General features: G+C 36.8%; 2 protein-coding genes across 3 annotated transcripts; both read right to left on the reverse strand.

Moving 5' to 3' along the window:
- Positions 1–6,225: 6,225 nt before the first annotated feature.
- Positions 6,226–8,609, reverse strand: tmem256 (transmembrane protein 256). The gene is made up of 4 exons (XM_053492083.1): positions 8,360–8,609; positions 8,144–8,181; positions 7,301–7,381; positions 6,226–7,163 (listed from the first exon to the last, which is right to left on the reverse strand). Exons 1-4 carry the CDS (start codon positions 8,439–8,441, stop codon positions 7,020–7,022), a joined length of 345 nt encoding a protein of 114 aa, XP_053348058.1. The 5' UTR covers positions 8,442–8,609; the 3' UTR covers positions 6,226–7,019.
- A 468-nt stretch (positions 8,610–9,077) lies between these two features.
- LOC128518804 (transmembrane protein 256-like) lies at positions 9,078–11,229 on the reverse strand. 2 transcript variants are annotated; one of them, XM_053492095.1, is made up of 4 exons: positions 11,104–11,229; positions 10,877–10,914; positions 10,081–10,161; positions 9,078–9,981 (listed from the first exon to the last, which is right to left on the reverse strand). In XM_053492095.1, exons 1-4 carry the CDS (start codon positions 11,183–11,185, stop codon positions 9,838–9,840), a joined length of 345 nt encoding a protein of 114 aa, XP_053348070.1. In that variant the 5' UTR covers positions 11,186–11,229; the 3' UTR covers positions 9,078–9,837. The 2 variants fall into 2 exon arrangements, with proteins under 2 accessions (XP_053348070.1, XP_053348080.1); XM_053492105.1 differs by having other exon boundaries at positions 10,861–10,914; positions 11,104–11,191.
- Positions 11,230–27,272: the final 16,043 nt, after the last annotated feature.

Consider the following 27,272-nt stretch of genomic DNA (forward strand, 5'->3'; position numbering starts at 1 on the left):
CCAGCATTAACCTTTTCCTTCTATGGCACAGTGGCATAGTGTTTAGCACTGTCACCTCGCACCTCCAGGGTCAGTGTTCGATTGTTCGTCCATGGAGTTTACCTGTTCGCCCTGTTCTTGGAGGGTTCAAAAAACATGCAGATTAGGCCAATTGGCGTTCCCAAATTGTCCATATTGTGTGAACAAGCCTGTGAATACAACAGATTGGCACACTGTCCTTGTGTCTTGAGTCTCCTGGGATAGGCTTCAGGTCTCCATGACCCTGTATACAGAATAAAGAGGTATAGATAATGAGTGACGATGGCCCAGCTGTTGGATTCTATTGGATCCTACACAGACTTCACTCCCCATTGGGCATCACTGAGCTTTGGCCACCCATGACCTTGTTGCTAGTTTTGTTTTTGTTTTTTGTTCTTTTTTATCCCAACGTTTTTTTTTTACCTTGGATTACTTTTGATATGTCCTGACAACTGCAGACCAGGACCATCCCACAAGAGCAGTTTTGGAGTTGCAATTAAATAAAATAGAAGTATAAAATAACATACAGTTGTATATGAACATTTGTTCACCCCTGGCCAAAATGCATATTTTATTAGCTCTTATAACTGAAAGTCAAAAGAAGTAACCACAAGCTCTGCACAGTTACTTATCATATGGTTAAACTGAATAAAATAAAAAAAAAAGAAGAAAAAAAAAGAAATTGTGACGTGTAAGTTTGGACCCCCTCCTAGTTTTAAAGTTTCAGTTCTAAACTTGCTAAGCCTCATTAAAACTCATTAGGATTAGAATTTCCATCATGATAATAATATCACAGCATAAATTATATGACTCTTCAAACCTTATGCTAACAATCAGCAATGATGAGCTCCTCTAAATGGCTGACTGAGGATATGAAAATCAATGTAATTGCCAGCAAAGCAGAGACAAGGTATAAAATGATATCAAAGTGCCTCCAGCTTACACTTTCCACTGTCCAAAACATAATTTCGAAATGGCAGTTCTCCAAGATCTGGAAGACCAGGGTTTTTTTTTTTTTTTTTTTCTTCAGGTTAGACGAGGCAACACTTCGTTATGACACTCAGGACATGCAGGAAGGTTTAGGTTTTAAGTCCTGGTGGGCTACTGTTCTATTGTCCAGTGTTGTTTGCACAAACATCTGTATAGTAGAATCATCAGGAGTAAACATTCTGGTGCCGTACTTTGGTTACCTCCCACAGACAAAAGACATACAGATTAGGCTAACTGGCATTCCCAAATTGCCCGTAGTGTGTGTGCATGCATGCCCTGTAATAGATTGGTACCCTGTCCATGGTGTGCCCTGCCTCGTGCCCAAAGTCTCCTGCTATAGACTCCATGCTTTCTGCGACCCTAAACATAGCACAGGAAAAATGTATAAATAAAAATCGGGACAACATTTGATATTTAACATGACATACTTTTATGCATATGGTACAGTATGAATCTGTATGTGCTTAGGGATGTTTAGCAAGGTCTTAAACATGCTGGGGATAGAGCTGCATGATTTTGTAAAAAAATAAATTTTTATTAGAGATTATTTAGAGACATATTGTGATTACAACTTAAACTTTGATATTTAATTATGTGCCATTTAGTAATCAATTATACATATTCTGGCTAATGACAAATAATAAAAAAACTGACTATGCATGTTTTTTATGTGTGATAAATTGCACCCTTTTACATTTAGATAATTGCACTGACCCATATTTTTGTTCTTGCTTGGACTGCTCTACTTAGAACTATTAGTGTTGCACAATAAAAAGAGGGTAAAAAAATGCATTTAGAGATGTCTGCCAAAGGGTGTTATTAAATTCTAATTTAGTGTTGCGTCCAAACTTTTGCACAGACCACATTTATTTGTGAGACCTTAATGAGATCCTATAGCTGTTTTACACCTCATTGAAGTGTAACTTACAATCAGCAGTGTAAATTAGTCTAAATACCATATCAACTTTTTGATATGAATGAACTTTTTTTAAATAATGAAGTGCCACTGGAGGCATCTTTCAGGCAAATCCACAGATTTTAAATGCATTTTCTGTTCGTTTCTTACTCGGTTTTTAGCATGAAGTGAAACATGATAAAAAAAAATCTTCAGAAGTACTGCTGGGTGCAGCATCCCATCTCCTCCTAACCCTATTCATTGCAGAGCTACCTTGAAATGCCACCCTTTTGAAGTGGCATGTGAGAGACTTCCAGGGCTGGTAATTGGTTTTGTGGTGGGAGGGCCAAAGAGAGTTTCTTAAAGCTGCAGCGTAATGGCTTCCTCAGAGCACTCTCAGAACTTTTAATATAATAGAACGGCTAAAGGAGTATTTTTTTTTCTTTTGCAGCAGATGTAAAGACAGGACAAAACACTGTAGTACATGTAGAACTACTAGTTACAAAAAGATCATATTTATTAGATTGAATATATTTTTTTTCCATGTCTTTTTAAAGAAATGCTAATAAGCACAAATAGTCATGTTAAGGCATATATGGATTCATAAACGTTGAATGTGTGGGTCTTGACTCCAACTTACCTCGTCCCCTTAACTTTTTTTTCTTCCCATAAACGATTTACAGTAAGCATATATTTGCCTGAATTTTATCTTCATATAGGCCTATTCTTTATATTTCATTCATCATATAGGCCTAATATTGTTTTTATGCAACAACAAAATGTGTTTGAAGACACCAGACTGTGTTCTTATGTTTGTGTATTCCAATTCTGTTGCTTTAAACTCTTTTACACACACACACAAAGGAATTTTACTGGGTTTTCACAAACAGGGTCACAATGCCCCTGTGTATATTTCCTTTTTTTCTGAATCAAAAAGTATTTCGTACTTTAGACAGTTTTTTTTGTTGCTTAATCCACATCATAGACAATCTAAGATATATACCAAATTCTAGCTGTCTATACCTAAAACATTAGATTTTTCCCCATGCTTTTGACACTTAATCACATTCTGCCTGCATAGTGCAGTTCTTTTTAGACCCAATTCATATTCACGCCTTTCCTCCTTACCACCCTTTATTTTGCTTTCAGCTACGTAAAGCACTTTGAATAGTGTTTGTATATAGCATGTGCCTTAAACTTCAACATTTTTCCCCAAACAAGTAGTTTTCATTCAGCTTTTAAAAGAAGCAGGCTTTCACTTTATGATCAATCTCTGGTCCCCTGAAAGCTAAGTAACAGGGTAACCTGGCAGTGTTTGTGTGTATTTTATGGCCCATTTTTTTTCAGAACATGTGCACAAAGTAAACAAGCTCAAATAAGCTTTTTTTTTCTTTTTTTTTTTTAACCTTATAGACATCACTGAATCTTTTATACAGTCTGTGAAATGTGCCTTGCAGGCCACAGCCACTATTTCAAGAGACCACGTAGTGGGAGCTAATAACGGATTTGATGAGCTAGAAACTCTAAATCTCAGGCTCATGTGCCATTTACTTTGAGCAAGGTTTACTGCGAACCATAAAAGCCCACTAGAGGATTTAGTCACCTTTAAAACAAGCAGAACGAGGAAGATAAAGGCAGATGGAACGCTGCAGGGACATGTTCAGAAATCGTATTTATTCAGATCACAGGCTGCATCACTGTGTTAGAGACATAGTATCTGTAATTGAACCAAAGGATAAGGTGAGTATAATGGATGTTTGAAGTCAGGTCTTAACACATTATGGTGATTCTGTCTAAGGGCTTTGGGTATTAGCATTAGTGTTGTGAAGAAAAGTCAGTTTTAGAATTGTACAACCTTTCATAAATCCAGAAGAAAATTAAAGCTTAACCCACAATCATTATAACTTATACATGATTTTCTCGAGTGTTCATTGTTTATTTTTAAAATATAAATCTGTATTGGTTTCGTTGTCAGGGCTGGCTTGGTGGTTAAGGTAAAGAACTGCAGACCATGTGGTCCTGACTTCGAGCTCTGTCGGGTCACTAATGTTGGACCCTTGAGCAAGGTCCTTCACCCCCAAGTGTTCAGATACAATCGGGATTGAGCTGGCAATCCGACACTGTAAATAACTGCCACAGAAACATTGCCACACCAACAAATTGCCACTGTTGGGCCCTTGAACAAGGCTCTTAACCCTGAATGTAATTGCGGTAATTGTGGTTGATGCCATTTTTTTGTTATCTTGTTCACTAACTAGATGAGCCGAGTCTTTGCCGTAACCTTACACAAGTCAGCCGCATTGCATTTAGGAACACAGAATCCAAATTTTGTGTTTTTAAGTTTTTCTATACAACAGAACGTTCATTTGTGTGTGGGTGTATGTAACTATTTAGAGCCACGTCAACTCTACTTGGACAAGTACTGCAAAATCGTTGGAGCTCTAAGCTCAGTGAAGCGAGAGAATTACAAGCTGTCTGTTTGTGCAAAAGAAGAGACTTGATAGAATATGCATCTTTAGAGATGCACATCTATATACCACACATATATTTTTGGACATCTTATGCATATGAGGGTGATTGTTGAGTAAATAAACAGTTAAGATATGATGATGCAACGTGAACTAGAGCATCAAATAAAACAGTCACATCCATACATTCTGTAGCATCCAACCTTTATCAGCCCTGCTTATCTTTATACAAATTTAAAGCTTAATTTGAGGACAAGATTGACTCAATAGATGTTAAGGTTACACAGATGAGCAGTGGGTTTGCATCATGGCTTTAGGCTCCCAGGTCTGTAGAGTTACTGCATGTTCTTCTGGCTTCCTAACACTGTCACTAAACATTCAAGCGTGCGTGCGTGTGTGCGTGGTCCCCTGCAACACACTGGCATCCCCCCACCCTCTCCCAGGATCGACTCCAAGGTCAGGTTAGAAGTTGAATGAATGCATGAATCTTGAAAGTGGTCTACTAATAATGTTTTGCATAGATATCCAAGTCTAGCTGCCCCATAGGCTTTCATTAAAATTGAATTGAGTTGTGAAGAAATATGTTTTCTATCCTTATCTCAATAAAGGCAAACATGCTAAAATTCTTGTTTGTGGTAATCGGGCATGCAGTACAGATGGCGATAGGGACTATTGCTTTCTATATGTGTGTGTGAAAGAAAGAAAGAAGGGGGGCTAAGGTAGATACAAAAGGGACAGGTGAAATGCAATTAGAGAAATCTTTAGCTATCTTCAGCAGTGGTTCAGCTACAAGCACTTCAGCCACCACACTAATTACCTCTGGCACAGCTCTTAGCTCCAGCAAGCAAAGATAACACGAGAACCATATAACAAAAAAAAAAACCCAAGACTGTGTCTATGTGCCAGGCATGCAAGACAGTGATTTCTGAAGTGCGGACCTTTCCTAGCAGTTGATAGATGAGAGAGAAAACACACTTCATGGTCCATAAGAGCACAGCAGGTCTCCTAGAGCAGAGGCGTACTATGCCCTTATGGATTTTAACAAGGAGACGCTGATCTGACTCCGGTAATGAGTGGGTGGTATAATTCCTTCGCTACCAAAATGTCAGGGCAGGAGCAAGAAATGCAAAGGAAGAACAACAACAACAAAAACCTTATCAAAACAACCTCCTTGTACAATAACCCTCCCCATAACACAGAAACCTCAACTCTAAATAAGGCCCAATTAAATGTGACAGTGACATTTAAAATCATTATAAAATTAAGTTAGATCAGCCGAGACCTTTATTTTCAAGATAGATGCCCTATTTGTACTGGGAAATGTGTGCTCTTTCACTGGCCCGACGCAATGCACATTCAAGTAGCTTTGATTGCTTGACCCCGATTTGTGCAGTGGCACTAACAGTCCCAATTAATGAGGGTTTTATGAGAAACTATCAGGGTTTATTGGGGCATGGAGTGTCTATGTGAGCCCTCAACCACCCGCTTCCAATGCATGCGCACCAGGTCTAGCAAACCGTTCTGGAGATTTATTAACCAATTTTCTAAAAGGTCCCCAAATCCAGTGCTCGGCATAAAGTCAGGGATCCAGGATTTAGTGCCATCTATAGATTTCTTTCTCCTTATTTGAATACAGAGATATTGGAACTCCAGCTGCTTTAAAATAAACGCTGACAGTAATGGACAGCTTTGTGCCATTTTACCTCACAAGACCAATCCCCGAAGGGTTATTGAGACATCTTAGTGTTGACCTGTGAGGCTTATTCACCAAGCCTTTTTCTCTACAATTTTAGGAGGTCAACCTGGCAATCACTTTCTCCAACAGATTTATTTTACAACCCAAGAAACAAAAAGTGCAATGAGTAAATCGCAATTTAATAAGCAACAATATCCTCACATTACAGGCATTATCGATCAATGTGGTTTACATTTGTAAATTAAACATTTCTGAAATCAAGATAATGTTGCATAAGCTAAATGTATCATGAATACACAAGACAAAAAAACCTCGCAAGATAATCCATTACAGAAAAAGAAACAATTAAGCACAAATCTTCTGAATTTATAAGAGTTAGTGGTTAACTGGTACTTCATTTTCTGTTAATGATTAGAGCATAGAATTCTGTTTTTGGCATTATTATTAGCAGTCATCTATTTCTTTTAAGCAAGGCCCCACTGGAATGCTGCCAATGTGACATTGTAATATGATGCAATTCAAAAATATCAATTCTGGTTGTGTACTGGCTCTAAGAATGCAAACGAAAGTGGCCTAAACTGGATTAACTAGATTAGATTTACAGCTCTGAAAAAGGTATTCGTCTCAGGCCAAAACAAAACCAAAAAAAAATAAATAAATTATGATTTGGGCCACTATGTAATATGAAAGTGGCCAACTACTACTAATCATTTTGTCATACTTCAATATCACACCGCTTTCTGGTGCCTAGTTGTTTTCTCTGTACGGAAGTTTTTCTCTGTAAAAGTAAAAAGTGATCTGAAAGCTTTATCATGATCTCCAAGACGTTACTGAACAACTCCACCTTCCCCTCCATATCTCCAGCTCTTAACAATTGAATTTTACACTTCTTGTCAGAAAGCAATTGTCAACAATCAGCAGGCTGTGTTGAAAAGAAATGGAAGGTCAATGCTCAGACGGCCATGGCAAGCCAGCCCACAATGAAAAGCACACCCCCGATGGGTGCCAGCTTGCTTAAGGAGGGATCACCCGTTAAAGCCTGGTGGTAGAGAGGACCACAGAAGCAGCCCATGCCTGTCAGGAGAATTGCTCCAGCCTAGAAACACAAAGGCAACATTATATATGCATATCGTATATATCTTTATGAAGATTTAATCCTAGATCATATGTTATTTTAAGGAACATTTATTTAATTAAATTTTTTGTGTTTTTATGTGACGCATGTGTGCTTACCAGAGCAGGCTTCCTGCATCGAGAGGCTCCTAAAAGAGCCAAACTGTGGTAGAAATGATATGTATTGGCCGTGCTGTAGAGCTAAGGATACAGTTTGTTAAATTTAGTCCGGTAAGATATAAAATGTAAAAATTAAATGAGCAATAGGTAAACAATCCAAAGTGTGTTAACAATCCATGGTATACTACCACCGCAAATATTTTTTTTTCCATAACAGACCTTTTCTAAGTGATCTATTTCACTTTTGATTGATCATGATTAATTATGTAATGGTTATTACAAGGCGGTATCAAAAAGATTCTAGATTAGCTCTGTTTAAAAGCTTACTTTTTCGTTTTTTTCCACTGTACGTTCTCCCTTAGACACCTTAAAACCTGGTAGAAATATTTGCTACTGACGGTCTGGCCCCTGGGGATGAATTCCTAATGCACAATGCCACGAAAGTCAAAAAGGATAAGTATGCACTTGGTCAAGCTGCGGACCTGCCTCGACTTTTCTAATCAAGGAGAGGATGAACTCCTCCACTGTTAAGACTCTTTTTTTTGCTCAGGGTCGTACCTATACACCCAAATTTTGCCACTAGTAATAATTATAATAATAAAATGTTTCTTATCTGTAACAAAACTAGTCTCAAAACTTTTTGATACCACCCCGTACCTTTAATGGTGACCTATTTAATTACCTACATAGCATATATGTACAACCAGAGCTTTCAAAGCTGCTGTTATAGCAATTTACTTTATATAGCACATTATTATCTACTGTGGTTTAATAATGCATTACAATATTCATCATACTGGAACGCTTATTATAGTGTTTTGCTTAACAAGCACACAAACACACCTCTTTCTGGTAGTCATCTCTGTCACTCCGTCTGAAACCTACAGTAGGATCAAAATGAAACATGATGAATGTAACAGTCACAGTTAAATCAGTAAATTGGTGTTTACTCAGTAAATGCTCCTTCTCTTATTATTTGTTTACAATGTGGGATGAAGTTCACTCATGCCAGTCAACACAGTGGCACACACACACACAAAACAAAGATAACGAGCTCACCATGAGCCCCATAAGCTCCAGCACTGACCGCCAGAGCCCCGCTCAGGGCCGCTAACCTCTGCACCGCTAACGACGCGCTCATCCTCCTGTACACTCACACACACGACAGAAGAAACAGGTGACATTCACGAGAGATATTTCCCGGAGCTACTTCCGTATTGAGTCAAATTGACCAATCGGAGTGCGGGGTCGGATCATGTGACCCGCCCACGTTCGTAAACGCCAGAAAGCAGCACTATCTTAGCCAGCACATGTACACGGACTTCCCACTGAATTTATAACGTTTTTTTGTGCTTACCTGCGATGACTGAGAACTTAAATAACAATATTTTATTTCAAATTTCCATAATTATTGACAAATATATACATATATACATATATGCAAAATGTCAAATAATTTATGCTATTATCATACAAATATTTATTATTACCAGTAGTAGTTTGTTTGCTTTTTTCTTTCTATTATATTAGACTTTTTTGTTGTTGTAGCTTAACCAGGCATTTATGTGTTTAGATAGATACATACTTTATTGATCCTGAAGGAATTTCCATAATTTTTTACTTTTTTATACTGTCTATATATATATATATATATATATATATATATATATATATATATATATATATATATATAAAGTTTGTTTTTTTTTTCCAACCAGAGAAACAAATGTGCAAAGGTTAAATCACAATAACAAACACTATGCTCACATTGCAAGCATTATTGTTCAGATATGATTTATGAAGGTTTACATTTGTAAACAAAACATTTCTGAAACCAAGGTCACATTCCATGAAATGTATAATGTAACAAACAAATAAACAAAAAGACTTTAAATGGAAAGGAACATTTAAGCACAAGTCTTAAAGCATCATAAATAATATGCATGTTGGTGGTTAACAGGAATTTTATTTACTGTCCATGATTAGAGTATGAAGGTATAAGGCATAGAAAGGTTTTGCTTTTTTGCCATTATTATTGGTAATCATCAGTTGTTGTTTTTTTTTAAAGCAAGGCCTGTTGGTGTGGTAAAATAGTGTGAATTAATAAATATAAAATTAAAAAACAGGACTTCTGGGTGTGTGGCCATGTCCTGGATATGTAACAGCTACAGGACTACAAATGAAAGTGGCTCAAATTGGATTGACAAGATTAGATTTGCAGCTCTGAATAAAAGTCTACATCTCAGTCCAAAAATAAATACATAAATTTGATTTGGGCCACTATGTAATATGAATGTAGCTATCCACTACTCACCATTTGGTCATAATTCAATTTATTTATTTTTTTCCAGTATGATTTTTTAAATTATTTTTTTGTAAAAGTACAAATGTGATCCACAAGCTTTATCATGATCTTCAAGATGTGACTAAACAACTCCACCCTCCCCTCCATATCACCAGCACTCCCTGCAAAGTCAGTCAGAAAGCAATTGTCAACAGTCAGGAGGCTGTGTTGAAAAGAATTGGAAGGTCAATGCTCAGACAGCCATGGCAAGCCAGCCGACAATGAAAAGCACACCCCCGATAGGTGCCAGCTTGCTTAAGGAGGGATCACCCGTTAATGCCTGGTGGTAGAGAGGACCACAGAAGCAGCCCATGCCTGTCAGGAGAATTGCTCCAGCCTAGAAACACAAAGGAAACATTATAGCATATATTATAACAGTAGTGGATCATATGTTTTTGTTTGTTTGTTGTTTTTTATATGATGCATATGTGCTTACCAGAGCAGGCTTCCTGCATTGAGAGGCTCCTAAAAGAGCCAAACTGTGGTAGAAATGATAGGTAGTGGCTGTGCGGTAGAGCTGGGAACATGGTTTGATTCATTAGTTCAGCAAAAAATAAGACATGATGAGAAAATAAGTAATAGGAAAAGTGTGTTAATAAGCTATGGTAATCACTGCAAATAATAATCACTGCAAATTCCTATAACAGCATCTCTCAAAGTCATTATTTATTCTTTTTTTTAACAACAATTAGTTCTGACTAAGTAATCTGATTGGATGAGAGGAATACTATGAGTGGTAATAATAGACAATAACAGCACTGGGACATTTAAGTATATGTATTATTTCCCATTACAGGTGTTCTAATTTTCAGTAATTATACTGTCGGCTTCAGCATGAGTGAGAGTAGGTCTGCTTTCAGCTTTGTGTTGGGAGCTAGTTTGTTTTGTAGCCGTAAATTAACAAACACTGATAGTGCAGATGCGATAAAGAATAACTTAGAAGCAATTATTAAGGAGTCAAAGTGTTGGCATGATGTGTTTTCTAGCTTCTGTGCTTCTGTGGCTGGTTTTGAATGTGGGTTTTCGACAGGTAGCTGCACTCCTCTTAGTACGGTGGGCCGTACAGACCAACTAACACCCATGCTGGTGCAGTTAGCTTACACTAACTGTCCACTAACTTACCAGTAAGTGTAATTATAATAATGCACGTGTTGTATATTAATGCACAACAATATGTATTATTCTGGATTGCTTATAATAGTGGTTTGTTTAATACCTGTAAGTATACACACCTCTCTCTGGTAGTCATCCTTGCTACTCTCTTTAAACACTACAATAAAATTCAAAATGATTGTCACAGTTAACTCAGTAGATATTATTATATTGTAAATGCTCTTCTTATTTATTATAAATTCACTCAAAGCGTTAACTGAAGTTAGTTAAGGAATCAAGGTTACGAGGAGGGTAAAAAATTAAATAAATCAATAAATCAATAAATAAATAAATGAAATGAGCTCACCATGTGCCCCATGAGCGCAGGCACTGACCGCCAGAGCCCCGCTCAGGGCCGCTAACCTCTGCACCGCTAACGACGCGCTCATACTCCTGTACACTCACAACAAAAGAAACAGGTGACATTCAGGAAAAAAAAACTTCCTGTAGTTACTTCCGTACTGAATCAATGTGACCAATGAGGGCGCGGGATCTGGTCACGTGACCTGCTCAGTTCTTAAACTGTTGAAAGTATACCTACTGTATCTCAGCCAGCACATGTACACTGACTTCACACTGTAATTATAAAATGTTATATTAATACATACATACAATTTATTTGGGCTTAAATAGGATAATTAAATAATTTATTTAACATTTTTATAATTATTACTGGCAAAAAAAAATCACACACACACACACACACACACACACACACATATATATATATATATATATATATATATATATATATATATATATATATATATATATTTTTTTTTTACTATTATAAGTATTATTATTATTAGTACTAGTAGTAGTAGCATATAGTGTGCTCTGCTTGTTTTTTTTTTTCTTTCTTCCTGTTGGCAAAAACATAAAGGACATTAATTACTTTGGGTAATTAATTAAATTGTTGTGTACATCAATTGTTTTCCACCATTTCACTCTCAATTCTGATGTTTACCTTCTGTTCTATTTATAGTTTTAAACAATTACTGATGATCTAAGTCTCTAAAAAACAGAACCATTGTAGGTGAAATAAATCAACCACATACTGTACAGTAAAATAATTTTATGGCCAAGTTTTGACCAACTCTACACAATCCCTTCTCAAAGGTCACTAAAGATACCAGGAAATAGGCTCAAAACTAAACATTTACAATAATAAAGGTGCATGTCCGATGAGAAAATGTGAATTCTGTGAATGAATTACTTAGCCTTTCCCCTGCCTAATAAAACTGGAGATAAAGGTAAGAGATTCCAAATTACTTCTAATGCTCGTTGCAACCTGCATGACCCCAATTCATTGTATAAAATATCAAAGGCATTTCATCAAGCTCAGAACCGCATAATTCATGTGCCATCTAAATGATATGAATATGGTTTTATGAATTATTAATAATCTGCCATTTCACAGACACACACACACACACACACACAAAAATATTATTATCCTGGAGTCTTGGCTCGTCAGAGGCTAACTTTAAAATGGAGACGGAAATATTGTGTATAGTGTACACTTCTGCTGTCAGTTCATATAATAACATGGTATTATCTTGATATAAGCCTACCACTTACCCGTACATTGTGCCCCAACTCTGAACTCAAGTCCCATTGCTGAGATGCTTACCACAATTTCAATTCATCCTTTGTCATGACATATGTTGTACATATGTTGATATGTTGTAGGTATATTTTTTATAAGGGTATAGCCAATGAATACTCACAAATTAAGTATATAAATTGTGTAACTTGAACTTATTACTTGCACCATTACAAAATTGAAGTGTAATTTTTATTACCTTCAGTATTTACATGCTTGGGTAGGATGTTGGTGTGGTGGGCAGTGTTGCACATCTCACAGTTTTAGGTTGTTCAGCTTACTTTCTCTGTGGGGTTTCTCTGCATGTTCTTCCAATGCCTATGGTTTCTTCCTGTCTCATGAAGGCAGTTAAGTAATCTCATCATGTGGCAACATTAGGCACAAATTAGATATTATGTAAACATTTACACATTTAGGCATTTGCCAGATGCTCCTATCCAGAGCGACTAACAAAAAAGCTTTTAAGTTTCCATCATTAGATAGTTCCTTACACTGGGTCACTAGGTTACGAACAAAGTACCATCAGTCAAACACTGTTTTGATTGCGAATTTATTTATTTATTTTTTGGTTGGGTGGGTTGACCCAGATATTGAAGAAACAGATTGGTCTTTGGTAATTGTTTAAAGATTGCCAGTGACTCAAGTGTATGGAAATAGCCTCGACCCAAACATTCTAAAATAAGCAAGCTCTTTCTGCATTCTATACCTCACTGCTTGGTTGTTATGTCAGCCCTTTCTTGAGAATTTAATTTTAAATCTCAGCAGTTCAGTCTACTGTATAGCTGCTGGAGAGATGTTGGAGACTCCAGTGGGGGGCACTGTTTTTCTACCACCATAAACCCACCTGCCTTATTTATAAACTTAAAACAGTATATCTAGGGTGACACAGTAAATTTACACATAAAACAGGAAGATTTATATCTGATTTTATGACTATTACCGTATAATTACCACCCAATTAAAAAACAGGCTATTACTTGATGCATGGAATTCATGTTCTTTTTCTTCATTATCATTATGCATTCAAACAGTGATACACACATACCCTGTATGCTCACATGCAGGCTACCAGCCTCTATCTCTCCTGGGTGCTGATATGTGAGAATCTGAGCTAGTGTGAGAATAATAAGCATGTCTGCCATACAGGATTAAGCTGAACTTTCCCGTTTATAGGTAACATGCTGCACCTCTCTTTTTAATTGCTTCTTGCAAAGTCCATGCACAGAAGCCAAATATGACATTGGGTCTTTGAAAATCTTTAGAACTTTATGAAATGACACAATGTTCCAATATAACCAATCTGCATTTTCAAATTCACTTTTCCCCCCTTTATATGTGTCAGGCAATGCTGAACAAGACGAGACAGTTATGAGAGATTCTCTTATAAAAGTACAAATGATTTACTCTGCCAAAGTAATAAGCATTCCTTTTTATTACAGAGAATCTGTTTTTTCCTATGCTTTTGGACAAATAACCCCTTTTTAACCACCACTCTTTCTGTGAAATTAGTAAACAATTAAAAAAGCCACTTGATATCAAAATGAAGCCAGATTCAAATTAAGACCTTGTAAATTTCAGAAAGCCATTTCCTTACTCATAAAGTTAAGGTTTATGTGAAAGCTGTTTTTTCTGTCCTTTGTGGCCATTCTCTAGTGGTGAAGCACTAGCTTTTTGACCATGAGAATTATATTCATTTTAGTATATTATACATAAACTGATATTTATACAATGGTAACCATTTCAAATTTGTACTGTACAAAGACAATATATTATTCGAAAGATTGAAAAAGTTTGAAAGGTTGGTCTGATTGGACAGAAAGTGAGAGCCGAAAAATTACAAAAAAAAAAAGCCTACATTTGAAACACAAGAAAGTCTGTCTCTTTAAAAGTAAAATTTAAAGAAATGAAGAAGTGGTTTACAGTACTGTATGTTATGTAGGAAAAAATGTTTTGGCATACTTTGATAGGAAATGATTGACAAGGAAGTGGTATAATACACTACATTTCTATGTCAACGTTAATGATTTTTCTTTTAAAAGTATATCAAATGTGTTTTAAATTTCTTTTGGCAAAATTTGACAATGTTCATAATTTGTCAAAGAATAATAAATTGCATGTTTTCCTTTTATTACATATTGTGCAATTTTAATAAATCAGGTTAGTTCATTTTACTGTACATTGTAACAATAGTTCATTTACCAGTTTCCCTTTTTTACTCTCTAGGATTTATTAAGACAAAATAAAATGCAGCATGTTCTCAACTCAAATTGCTGACACTGGAGACTTAAAAGAAAAACGCTGAGTAGATTTCTCCAAACAACAACAATTCACTCTACCAATAATCACATAGTTTTAGTTTGCTTTGGTGTACAAGTGAACTGTTACTTAAAATCAACACCTTCTGACCAATCAGATTAGAGAATTCAATAGTGCTGTGGTCTAAGGAAACTTTATTCATCATTTGTTTAACAACAACAAACTAATTTGATCTTACAAAGTAAGACTATTTACAATGTTATACAGGATGTCCGATTACGTTATTTGACCTTGGGTGCCTCCTGAAACATTGAGCTTGTAGCTAGCTGATCTGGCAACCAGGACGTCTGTGCTCTAATTATGCAGACGTTTCCTGCAGAGCAGGAGGCAACTATCAAATAAGATATGCAGGAGACTACAAGAGGAAATCTGACTTTTAAGAGCTGAGTTTGCACATTTGCAGATCACGCAGCTCTTACGATATGAAATAATGATAAGTAGCTGATGTATGAAACTTGACAGTCAAACCTTCTGCTTAACCTTCAAATTTTACTTTACCTCTGTATGACTTTTAACTGTTTTGAGATCAAAATTAAGACCTTGTAAATTTCAGAAAGCCATTTTCTTACTCATAAAATTACAGTTTATGATTTACAGAGAAACAGCTTGTGGGATAATAAATCATAGTAAAGATACACGGTGTGCAAAAAATGTGTTATAATGTAGTTTGTGATGATCTCTAACAATAGATGAGTAGTAAGTAGACATGTTGATATAATACCTGGCTAAAAAGAATATCATGCATAGTGCCCATTGTACAAGCTGTAGGATCCAGTGTTACTGTATGATCTGGGGTTGCTTCTGTTGGTCAGGTATAGGCTCAGCAACATTATGTGGCAATACAATTAAGTTAGCTAATGACCTGAATATACTGGTTATCAAAGTATTTTTTTAAACTGATGGCACAGAAATATTCGAGGACTCAAATAGTTGAGAGCATAAAAATCCTTTTCAAACATGAACTTTTCAGACCGTAATCAAAGCTAAAGATGACTATGAAATCTAATAATGTGTGCATGGTTTTTTTTTCTAACCAGAAAATTTATAGCTAGTTAAAATTTTTCATTCATGACCTTTCAGCTTCAGTAGTGAGGTCCTAATCCCTTGTTTTAGCTGTAAAAATAAAAAATAAAGACAGAGACCTAAAGGAAGGAGCACTATCGTGAGGGTTCATTAAGCTCATCTGCATCTTCCCTTCAAAGGCGATCAATGCAAATTGACATAGTTTAGTCGACGTTTTTTTTTTTTTTTGAAAAAGCCATGCACAGCTCTGTCAGCTCCATTCAGCAACTCTGAATGCTGTTTTTTACGTAATCTTCTGTGTAAAGAGAGGTTGTTGCCATGGCTGTGATTTTGGGCAAAGAATCCATTTAGACGTGATAAGGTGTAAAGGATTGTCATTTAGGTAATAAAAAAATAAAATACTGGTTCTGAGAATCATGTTTCAGGAAACAGGGGTCAGAAAGAAAGATCTTGTCGCTCTGTGTTTTTGCAGTCTGCTGCACAGGGTCTCTGCAGTGATGACGCGTTATCACTAAGCAGCCCTTTCTGGGGTTCAGGGAATATTTGGGTGGTTGCTAGGTGATGTTCCGTGCTGTCTCCAGGAACTGCTCTCAGACGGTCACGTCTTTTCTCTCTCTCTTCCTCTCTTTCTTGCTCTTATTTCTTTTTATCTTTGATCGTGTTTCTTAGAGGTCATCGATTTCATCTAATAAGCCAAGATTCTCTGCTTTTCCCAGTGCTATTCTTGTGAGTAATGACTTCCCAATAGAGCTTTCTTAAACTATCATAACATGGAGATCAATGAGCATGGATTTCTTTCTGTTGTAATCAAATATGGTGGTGGTGGTGGTGGTGGTGGTGGAGGAGGAGGTGGTGCAAAGATACTAAAAGGTGAACTTCAAGTTCAACTGCTACCTCTTGAGTAAGGTGTTAAAATAATTTTCTAAATATTATTACAAAAAAAAGTGAATCATTGCTCTTGGCTCTTGCTCATGACTCCTATTAGCAAGGTTAATTGTAAGAGGATTAGGACTGTACTGGCCTCAGGGACCGCTAGACTCTCTTCATGAAGATATGGTTAGTAGCTCAAGTGTAGATAAGACTTGGAGTTTTTTTTTTATTTTTTAATACACTCATAACTGTTCGGATATGAGTTTATTAGTTACACCCATCATATAGGGGCATTTGTTTTGGTGGGACAGTAGCTCATCTGTTACTAAGCACAGCTTGTTATCCAGCCTTTACTTTAGGGTTCTTCAGCTCCAGTGCTGGAGGGACAGTACCCAGCACAGTCTGTTGATTCTATTGCTCAAACACAGCTGATTCAACTAATCTGCTAATTATTAGGTTCAGTGCGTGTGTTTAGCTGTTGGTAAATTACAAATTGTGCTGGACACTTGCCCTACAGGACTGAAGTTGAAGATCCTATTTTACTTCTTTTTTTTTATAGGAAGTAACAACCATTAGACCACCACTGACCAGACATTTCATGAACCTTTCTGTGTTCCAAGCTGTGCATAGCAACAGGGAAGCTACAGACAATAACTTATACAATGCACAAGTATGGTTCACTACTAGTTCAGCCTATACTGTATATCCAGTTGTTAAACAATACTCAGATAGAGGAGTGATGCACAATTCAGCTACACTTAAAAAGCTATAGCATATACAGTATTATATATATTTTTTGGACATTACACCAATAATATACAGTGACACCTCTATTTTATGGAAGTAAATTAATCGATAACATAAGATATTTAATTTAAGACTGAATTAAGTCATTGAAAGAATATTTTCCAAACATTACTTTTTAACAAAAGTAAAGTAATATAACATAAAAAAATGTTTGTAAGTCGTTATGACAAACAACTGTAATTAAGTGTGGAATTCTTCAACTCAATCGATTAGACAATTTCCTTATAAAATTTCACAAAGCGTACCTAAGGCTCCTTGATGCATTTTAAAAAGTGCTGTAACAGCAAATATTGACTTTTTGCAGCTCATTACTGCGCATAGCCTTTTGCACAATTCTCTTTATAGCTGTTTACATAATGCTACATTACCCCTCATGTATGGTATAAATATAGATTTAAATGCTAATTTAAAGGAAACATTCATCTCATTGATTTAACTATTATTTCAAAACTTACATAAGACCAAACAGTAATCAGTCAAGTCGGGATGCAGTGATGAAGGTCCTGTTTGTCCTGTTGGTCAAATCCCATATTTGACATTTACCTCCAGTGATAAGTCTAGAGAGACTGATGAGAATAATGTTTATGATCAGAGTGAATACTCATCATTTAAAGGTCAAATATATTGGAAACTTTGATTAATTACATATATCATTAAATGCAAATTAAATCAATGAATAGTAGTTGCTTAAAGACAACAAGTTGATGTCTTCTAAAATAACAAAATTCCACAGTCAGGACTTTAATATGCTTTATGTTTTCTCATAGTTTAGAGATGTGCAAAGACAAACCTTCTGGCAGGCGTGCTGCAATTGCTTAGTATTCAGGATGCTTCCAGCATTCAAAAATATTAATACCCCAAGTTCGATCAATGGGCAAATAACAACAAAAAGGACACCTGTGAGGAAGACACTACCTTATGATATATTGACTATTACAGACAGTAGAATGAACAAAAAGGGTTGAATGGGAAAGCTGGCCAACAGGTTTGTACTGGCTTGAGGAAAAATGATGACTTGCAGGAAATTATACTGCCTACAATTTCCTGTCACTGGTAGGAGTGTCACAATCAATCAATGAGATTTTTTTTATTCTAATCTGTTTCAGTTGCCTGTTTGTTCTCTATTCAGCCATCTATTCACCAATTCAACTCTCTATTCATCCATTCATCTATCCATCCATCCATCCATTTATCAAGGGGTTGGGATATGGATGATGTAAGAGCCATACTTTTTTGTTTGCTGACAGTTTATGTATTATTTCATACTATTTGACAGCACCATTTCACAGAGCATTTTTGTCTTTACAATTTTCCATCTTTACTCTTGTATACTATACACTGGTCTCCAGTTTCCCTCCACCTCCCAAAAATATGCTCTCTATACTTAATTTTTCATGGGTGTTCTGGAGATAAACTTTAGATCTACAGTAACCCTGACCTGGATAAAGTAGTTTAAAAAAATTATAAAAAAAAAAAATAGATGACATTACATGCAGAATTATATTTCTGGCAAAGTCATGTAAATAAAAAGTCTTTGCATTAATAAAACAAACAGATTTTACTTTACCAATCAATTATGCACTGGCCTGGGCCTGGGCAGTTCTGGCTCATTTGGGAATGACACAACAAGACCTGTGAGGGCATGGTGTCTCACACTGGAATGTTAGCGGGGGTTCCTTCGACTGCTGTGGGCTGTGGGGAATGTGCTTTTGGGTTCGACACATGCCATGGGTGCAAAATTGGATTGGGATCTCCAGAGTTTGAAGGCCAGGCAAGCAGTCTTGCCCAGACCCTGTCCACCATGCTGGACCCCATGCATGGTGGGCTGTGGTCCACTGGGTGTTTTGGTGCCTTTTTATTGACTCGTGTTTTTTTTTTTTTTTTTGCAATTTATACCAGACTGACTTTTCTGCTGGATTGGACTGGACAGGTTGTCCATTGCTCCCTTATGGGCATGGGTAACTCTTGGGTGCCCTTGATCCTGTCATCAGGTTTAATAATTGATAACAAATGTTAATGTTATAGCTGATATATGTATATAGGGTACAGTACACAGCTATATAACAAGTATCTTGTGTATGAAAGTAAAATTTTAAAATAAAAGTATGCCTCTAGTAGGATAGGGTCTGCCCACATGTTATTTGGTACATCGAGCAATTAATTCTTCCTAACCTGCAGGTTTTTCCGTTGTTTCTGTGTCGGTAACTTATGGGCCTGGTTGCCAGCCTGATGCCTGATTGTATCTGAGCGCTTTGTGGTGAAGGACCCTACTTAAAAGTCCAACAGTGGTAGCCCAGTGGGATTAGGGCCCAAACTGGGGACCTCCTGATAAGCAGTAAAACTCCTTAACCACTGACCTGCCTCTGCCTCATGCCTCTGTTAAGCTATGTGAAACTGTAATATAAGTGTTATGTTGTATATGTAAATGACTTGCATTTCTATTTAAATTACAGAACCCACACTGTCCACTCCACTTACCATTCTTGTTAACTGAAGATTGAGGCTAAGTGCTTGAGCAACATTCTTATTTAACCCCACACATATCCACCTGATTTATTTTATGGTCCATGGTTTAACTTGTTTTAAATTTTCCTAAGCTTAATGCATAATTTGTCATTTCTCATTTCTCACTAATATGCCTGTGTAATCAGTTCTCGCCGACTATAATGTGTGGCAGGAAAACAAACACAACAGAATTACAAGCTAAATAACAATGAAGCTAACAAATAAATATGAATAAATGTAGATAACTACTAGAGTCAGTGCTACATGGTTGAAATGCAGATGAGTCGATTTGATAATCTGTGAAATTGCAGAGTCTTTTTTCTGTGAAACGTGTTTGTGTTAGACTGAATTAATGTGCATGTCACCTTTTACACGTTGGCTTACGTGACTCATGAGGAGACGTGAGGTGAAGAGTGAATGGCGCGTTATTGCATAAGAGGGAAGACAAATGATAGAACCTACAAAAGCTACAGAGGGAAATAAAACAGAAAAGGGGGACGAGAGTGACAGAGCTAACCGGCGCAACTGGTTTAAGATTGTATATCAAACTGGCCTCCATTCAAGCTGCACGTGTGTGAGGGAGCAACATGTCCTTCAATGCATTATTACAGGCTGAGAACAACTCCCTTCAAGAAAATAATGAAATATCTACATTTTTCTCTTGCAGAGATCTTTATGAGTCTCCTGTCATGAATAAAACATCAACTACAGGGTTTCATTCTCAGTCGGACACAGCACACGCACACACACACGCACACACAAACAGAACATTCAGCCCTATTCATAACCATTATGTATGGAACGTACAGAAGAATAGTATGAGAAATATCCGTAGAGTAACACTTCTCATTCTAGCTGTCTCAATTCTTCATTTAAACTGCAATCCAGGCAACTTCATTACCTGCCGTGGGTGTGTTAGGAACAGGGATTTTTGTTCCTACTATAAGAACTCCTACTATTATAATAAAGTCTATTTTGTACTCATTTCAGGATACTTACTCACAATATACTCATATGAGTACATATGAGTTTCGTATGAACATCTGTTCAACATGTTTTAAATCACATGTATGAACGTACATGTTTCAGAGAAAGAACTTGTTTGCTATTGCCCGTCCTTGTTGGTAGCTTTTGTATGAGAGCTGGCTGGTGAAAGGTGACGGACAGGGGTGGGTTAGCTCAGTGGTTAAGCTTTTGAACTATCGATCAGATGGTCCTGGGTTCATACCCAGCATCCCAAATTGCTGCTGTTGCCAGCCAACCTTCAACTGCTCAGATAGATAATGAGATAAAATGTAAGTTGCTCTGGATAAAGGGTATCTGCCAAATGTTGTGAATGTACAACAGACAGATGGCAAAATTAGAGTAGAAACATCTGTAAATAGCGTTATGTTATATCTTTTATCTCAACGTGGTGCTCATGTCGGTTGTGGGAGCTGGCAATACTGTACACCCTGAATGTGAAACCAGACCATTTTACTTTTAAACTTTCACTTCCTGTATTTTTTGTTTTCTTTTTTACATTTAAATCGATTACCAGATTCTCTTTTGCTTTCCTTCCATAGTACTACACATCTCCTCTCTATAGTCTTACTTTCCACTGAGGGTAGGTGGGCACAATTACTGCCTGTCAACTTAAGCTTCTCCAGCTGAGTCAATCTACTCCGTACCAGAGCCCAGAGCTCAGATGACATCAGTTAACAGCAGATGCCAAGGGAGTGTGAGACTGTGAACGCACACGCGTGCACACACGCTACATCCCATTAGTACCAGACTTAGCAATCTGTCTCTGATCACACAGACGAGAGACAGCAAGAGAGTAAGAGAAGAGAGAGAGAGAGAGTGAGAGAGAGTGAGTGTTAGAGAGAGAGAGATAAAGAGGGAGAGAGAAAGAAGTAGAGCGATGGCAGTCTTCGTTGCCCCCGGCGACTGCCTGTGTTCCTCTGCCAGTGCCAGGTGGTAGCCGTACACAGATGCCCGTTCACTCGACTGGCAGCAGATTGACACAGAGGTCACTGCTTCTTAATTAAGATTTAAGTGAGAGCGAAAACATTTGCTTGCTCTGTCAGACATCCCAGGAAGAAGTCCTGAGGTGCTTTTGAATGTGCTTGAGTTGCCTAAATTTCCTATTTTGCTACAGTGGAGCTCTGTTCTGCAGCCGTATGCTGTAGCAGGATGTTATTAACAGTTTTGAGTTGCCATGAATAAACCTCACTGAACAAATTTTTTCTCTGCTCCACTGCTTTGTCGTATACAGGTATGATAAAAAAAAAAAAAAATCCATAACATAATATATTAAATATTTCAATTTACTGGATATCATAACAACACAATGGGTGGTTTGAATTCAGTTCAATTTATTTGAAATGTATTTGTAAAGTATAGTGCTTTTAACAATGGGCATTGTCGCAAAGCAGGTTTACAGAAATAAACAATGAATAGAAATTGAAAAAAAATGTAGGGGAAAAAAACAGTATAAGGTATTAGAATGAGTTTGTCCTGATGAGAAAACCAGTAGGAAGAAACCTTGTGATTATCCAGACTCAAAAAGGAACTCATCCTCATTTGGGTGATATCAGACAGTGCAAGCATAAATCAATCCATGCTAAATCTGTGTGCTTAAAGGTTAAAAGTTCAATTATATAACAGACAAGGTGTTCGAGTTCATATAAAGTCCACGTTCGCTGATGGAGACTCAGGTGCAAAACTGTCATTTCATTTCTGCAGCTATTGAGCAACTGCAGTTACAACCCATCACAGAAAAAAACTTCCCACATCAGCCCAAACTATCTTCATAGTCCTCATTCACCACACACATCCCCAAGCAGACCACATAGGGACTTCCTCAGCAGCAGGTAGATGATATCTAGTCTGTCTGAATGATACTCGCCTTGAATACTAGAGTCTGTACCCCGTATTGTATAGCACTGGGGAGCCTCAGAGTCTCAGTATTGTGTTGATTTCCAATCACATGTTCTTCCTGTACCATGTTTGCAGTATTTCCAGCATAGGCTCCAGAGCTACTGTGATCTAAAGCAAACATTACTTCTTTTGTGCTGTATGCATCTGTTTGCAAATTAGGTGACAGGATCTCTTTGTCCTTATTAAAGTTATTGAATTGTTTTAGATCACAGCAATGTTGAATTCTCTGTAATTGCAAAGTTCCTCCTGCAAGGCTTTAAACTGTTTAGCTCATTCTAATACCTATTGTTTCTATAGTAACAGTTCATTCACTTGCACTTAATAGCAGATACTCTGGCAAACATTTTTGTGAGGAGTCTTTTTTTTAAAGTTTGCAAGAAGAGCATTAAAGTAAAGCTGTTTCTTAAAGGCGATGCATGTCTACACACTTCTGCCTATACTATTGACACTCTGCAGAAACTTTATTTCGAGGTGTTAAAGCGTCCCCCCCTTTAGTCCTGATCTTGCACCATCTGACTTTCACCTTTTTAATCCCCCAAAATCAGGCCTTCATCTTGAGGATGAGGATTCCGATGAAGAAGTGAAGACAGCGGTGCATTCATAGCTCGCAGTTCAGTCTAAAACATTTTTTAATAAGGGAACACGAAAGCTTTTTGACAGATGGATAAAGTGCATTGAAAAGCAGGGAGATTATGGCCAAAAATATGTATTTGTCTTTTTCTAATTTAATTACAAAAAAATTCTCCAGCCAGACAGCAATTTACCCCAGACAACTTCTGGTATGTCATCCAAAGGAAGATGGAAACCATCAAACAAAGCTGAGCTGTTTGCTTTTTTATTATTATTTTTTTATTTTTTGCAAAAAGAGTGGTATAAAGTTATCCAACAGCAATGTGAAAAACCGGTAGAGAGCATGCCAAAACACACAAAAGATGCAATTGCAAATCAGGGTTATTCCACTAAATACTGATTTCTTGCCAAAGAATTAAATGCCAAAGCATTACCATAATTTGTTTACAAATTATTTGAATTTTGTTTTATTTAAGTTATTAAAGCTCTGCAGATACTGCATGATCTTGGGTTATTTTGATCTATTGTAATGTCACTTGCTTTAAATATATACACAGTAAATAACAATAATTATATTTTGAATACAGGAGAAATATTGTTAGTTCACAAAAAATTTAACAAAACAATTTCACCAATACATACAGTACAGTACACCTGTAAGAAAAAAAAACATAAGAAATTGATTCTTTTGCAGTGGTCTCTTTATTATTTTTTTTCAGAGCTGTATATACAGTATATACTCATACAGTATATATACACTACCATTCAAAATTTTTAGAACACTTGCAAATTTCTTTGTTTTTGTTTAGTGATTTATTTTCTACATTCTACAACAATACTGGGAATTACAAAACTATAAAATAACACATATGGAATTAGGTAATTACGTAACAACAGTTGTTATTTTAAGACACAGAGGTCAGCCTTTCTGTAATAGTTCTTGCAAGAACAGTATTGTCAAGTGCATTTTCAAAAATCAGTCAAGCACCATAATGAAACTGGCTCTCATAAGGGCCATCCCAGGAGGGCGAGACCAAAACCTACCTCTGCCACAGACAAGAAGTTCATTTAGAGTTATCAGCCTGAAAAATGACCAATTAACAGCACCTCAGATTATAGGCGTTATGAAGTCTTTACAGAGCATAAGTAGCAGACACATCTCAATATCAACTGTTCAAAGGAGATTAATGCTTTTTTGGACGACTTCAGCATTCCTTTACAATGTAGAAAGAAATAAAAAACAGGAACCATCGTGGAGTTAGAAAGTGACCCCAAACTTTTGAATGGTAGTGTATGTATATATATATATGTGTGTGTGTGTGTGTGTGTGTGTGTGTGTGTGTGTGTGTGTGGCTACTGGCATGTTACTGAAAAGTGGAAACTGGAAGACCGAGGAAACCCACGTGAAAGCGAAAGACAGTAGTTCAAAATCAGGATCAGACCACAGACCTGGAAGGTGTGAAACTGCAGCACAACCTGTTAGCAGATCGTGATACCCTTGAAGCATTTCAGTAGAGAATAAAGTGAGATTTAGTCTGGTTCCTTCCACCACAGATATCTTCCTGCAGCACCTCAGGAGTGTTGAATAGGCAGTGAACTATATTAGGGCATTCAAGTCAAACCAGGACTTTTGATGCTGTAGTACTGTATAACAACTACAGTTATGAAAGTAAAAACTTGCCTTTATTTCTCTATATAATCCCCTACACTGCTACACTAATGCACCTATCCCAGTGTTTGACTAAGGCTTGGATACTTCCAAGGAAGTTTTCAACATGCCATATCTATGATTAGACTGCATGCTGTGTGTCCCGGGAAATACTTTAATGGCCCAAGCATGTGGAATTGGCTTGGAGAGAGGTCAGGACTGTACTGTCCAGTAATGTGAAAGTGGTGTTTGTGAAAAAAATACAGTTCCCACAAACACATTATCCTTTTAAATCTTTTACTGTGATTACTATGATTTTCATAATCGGAAATAATCTTTTTTTTTTTTTTTTTTTTACCTTTTTTTTTTTTTTACTTTTTTATTATTATTATTATTTTTTACCTTTTAACCTTAAGTCCAAATTTGGCATGAACACCCCTCATACAGTTGGCACAATGTTTTCAGTATTTTATACAGTACATCTCATGTTATATGGTTGACAGCAGACAATGCCAGATTGTCCTATCCATGCACTATGTAAGTTCTGTATTGCCCTACAAATTACTCAAGGCCTCTCTCAAGTCAAAGCGAATCTCACTGTTGACAATTTTAATGAGCAGATGAAGCAAAACTATCCTCAGTAAAAATGAGTTAAAACAAAAATCATGTCAGCTTGTGTTCTCTCCTTTCCAAGTCCTTGTTCCAAGAGTCCTATTCTTGATTTCAGAAAATAACAGTTACGTTAATGTGTTAACTTAGAGTATATCAGTGCAACTTGCAGTATTAAGGACTAAAAGAATTAAGAGAGAAGATGGAAGTAATCATAGATTATCATAGATGTTCTTTTCTCCAAATTGTCATTTAACGTGACTTCTGCCAAAATAGACTTTTACAGGGAAAAGCTGGAAGCCTCTGCACATGATCCTGGCACAATATCTTCTCTTCACTACTCAACCCACAGGCTCCTACTGCTCCATCCTCTCTGACTGCTGATGCCTTCACCACATTCTTTTTCCCACGGGAAAATTGCAGCAATCTGCCAGACCTTTGCTCCCAACCCAACCCCTACAGCAGAATTTCAGGACCTTCCCTCCCCTTAGCAGAATTCTCCAACCTGTCAACTGTTAAGATTCAGCACAGCATCTCGCCCTCCAATCTCACCACCTGTTCATTAGACCCAATCGCATTCACAGTGCACCATCTTACACCACCATCTTACAGGGAAGACATGAATCTAGACTTTCTTCTGTTCTGGCAACTAAGTGGTGGAATGAACGTCATCTAGATGGCTGTACAGTTGAGTCTTTGACAATTTTAAAATGACGACTTAAGATGTATCTGTTTCTTCAGTACTCCTCAGTCTCTCCCCCCACCCAAAAGAAAAATTTAATTAAAATCACAGCAGTGTTTGACTGATGGTACTTAATTATCAATTATTTATTGCATTACATAAACACCAATGGGCCAAAAAGCTTTCATATGCACATGAATAAAATAAAACTTGAGCTTTCCAGCAGCCAGTTTATAAGTGTGATAGCACTCCTAACAAAATTATTTTTTTAAACAATACATTGATGCTCTTGTTTCCCAGGCATGGTTTACTTACAACACTGGACTGCTGCAAGATGCAATGCAATAGATTAACATTGATTATTGATTAAATATTAAATTTAAAATATTGATTAGCTGTGCATTACATGGATACACATCTATCAGTAAATTATCACTATTAAGTGAGCGTATAACATTTCAAAATATATCAAATTAAATGGCCACGATGCAGCTGATATAATGAATTGTAGTATTACAGTATATATAATTTATAGGTAAACCGTACATTTACAGTGTAGTGGGAGCACTGAGTTTTCAGGTGTGATTACTGTATTTGGTGCAATGGCAAATAGTTAACTTGACACACAGGTCAGGTAGGAGGACCCCTTTGGCAGACGTTGTTGAGAGCCCCAGTGAAGTCAGGACTGGCTTTGAGTACAGAAATGTGAATAATTTGTTTTATCCGCAGTACATTTATTGTATTAGATTTCCCAGATGTTCTCTTATTACTAAAAATGTTTATGTGCATTTAGGGCGAAAGGGGGAAAGTTTGCATTTTCCTTCCTAAACGCAATATACACTAATTAAACATTTTATTGGGAACACCTGTACACCTGCTCATTCATGCTGTTATTCATTTATCAGCCAGTCATGTGAC

The sequence above is a fragment of the Clarias gariepinus genome, chromosome 1 (assembly GCF_024256425.1).
Source record: "Clarias gariepinus isolate MV-2021 ecotype Netherlands chromosome 1, CGAR_prim_01v2, whole genome shotgun sequence".
NCBI classification, from domain to species: Eukaryota; Metazoa; Chordata; class Actinopteri; order Siluriformes; family Clariidae; genus Clarias; species Clarias gariepinus.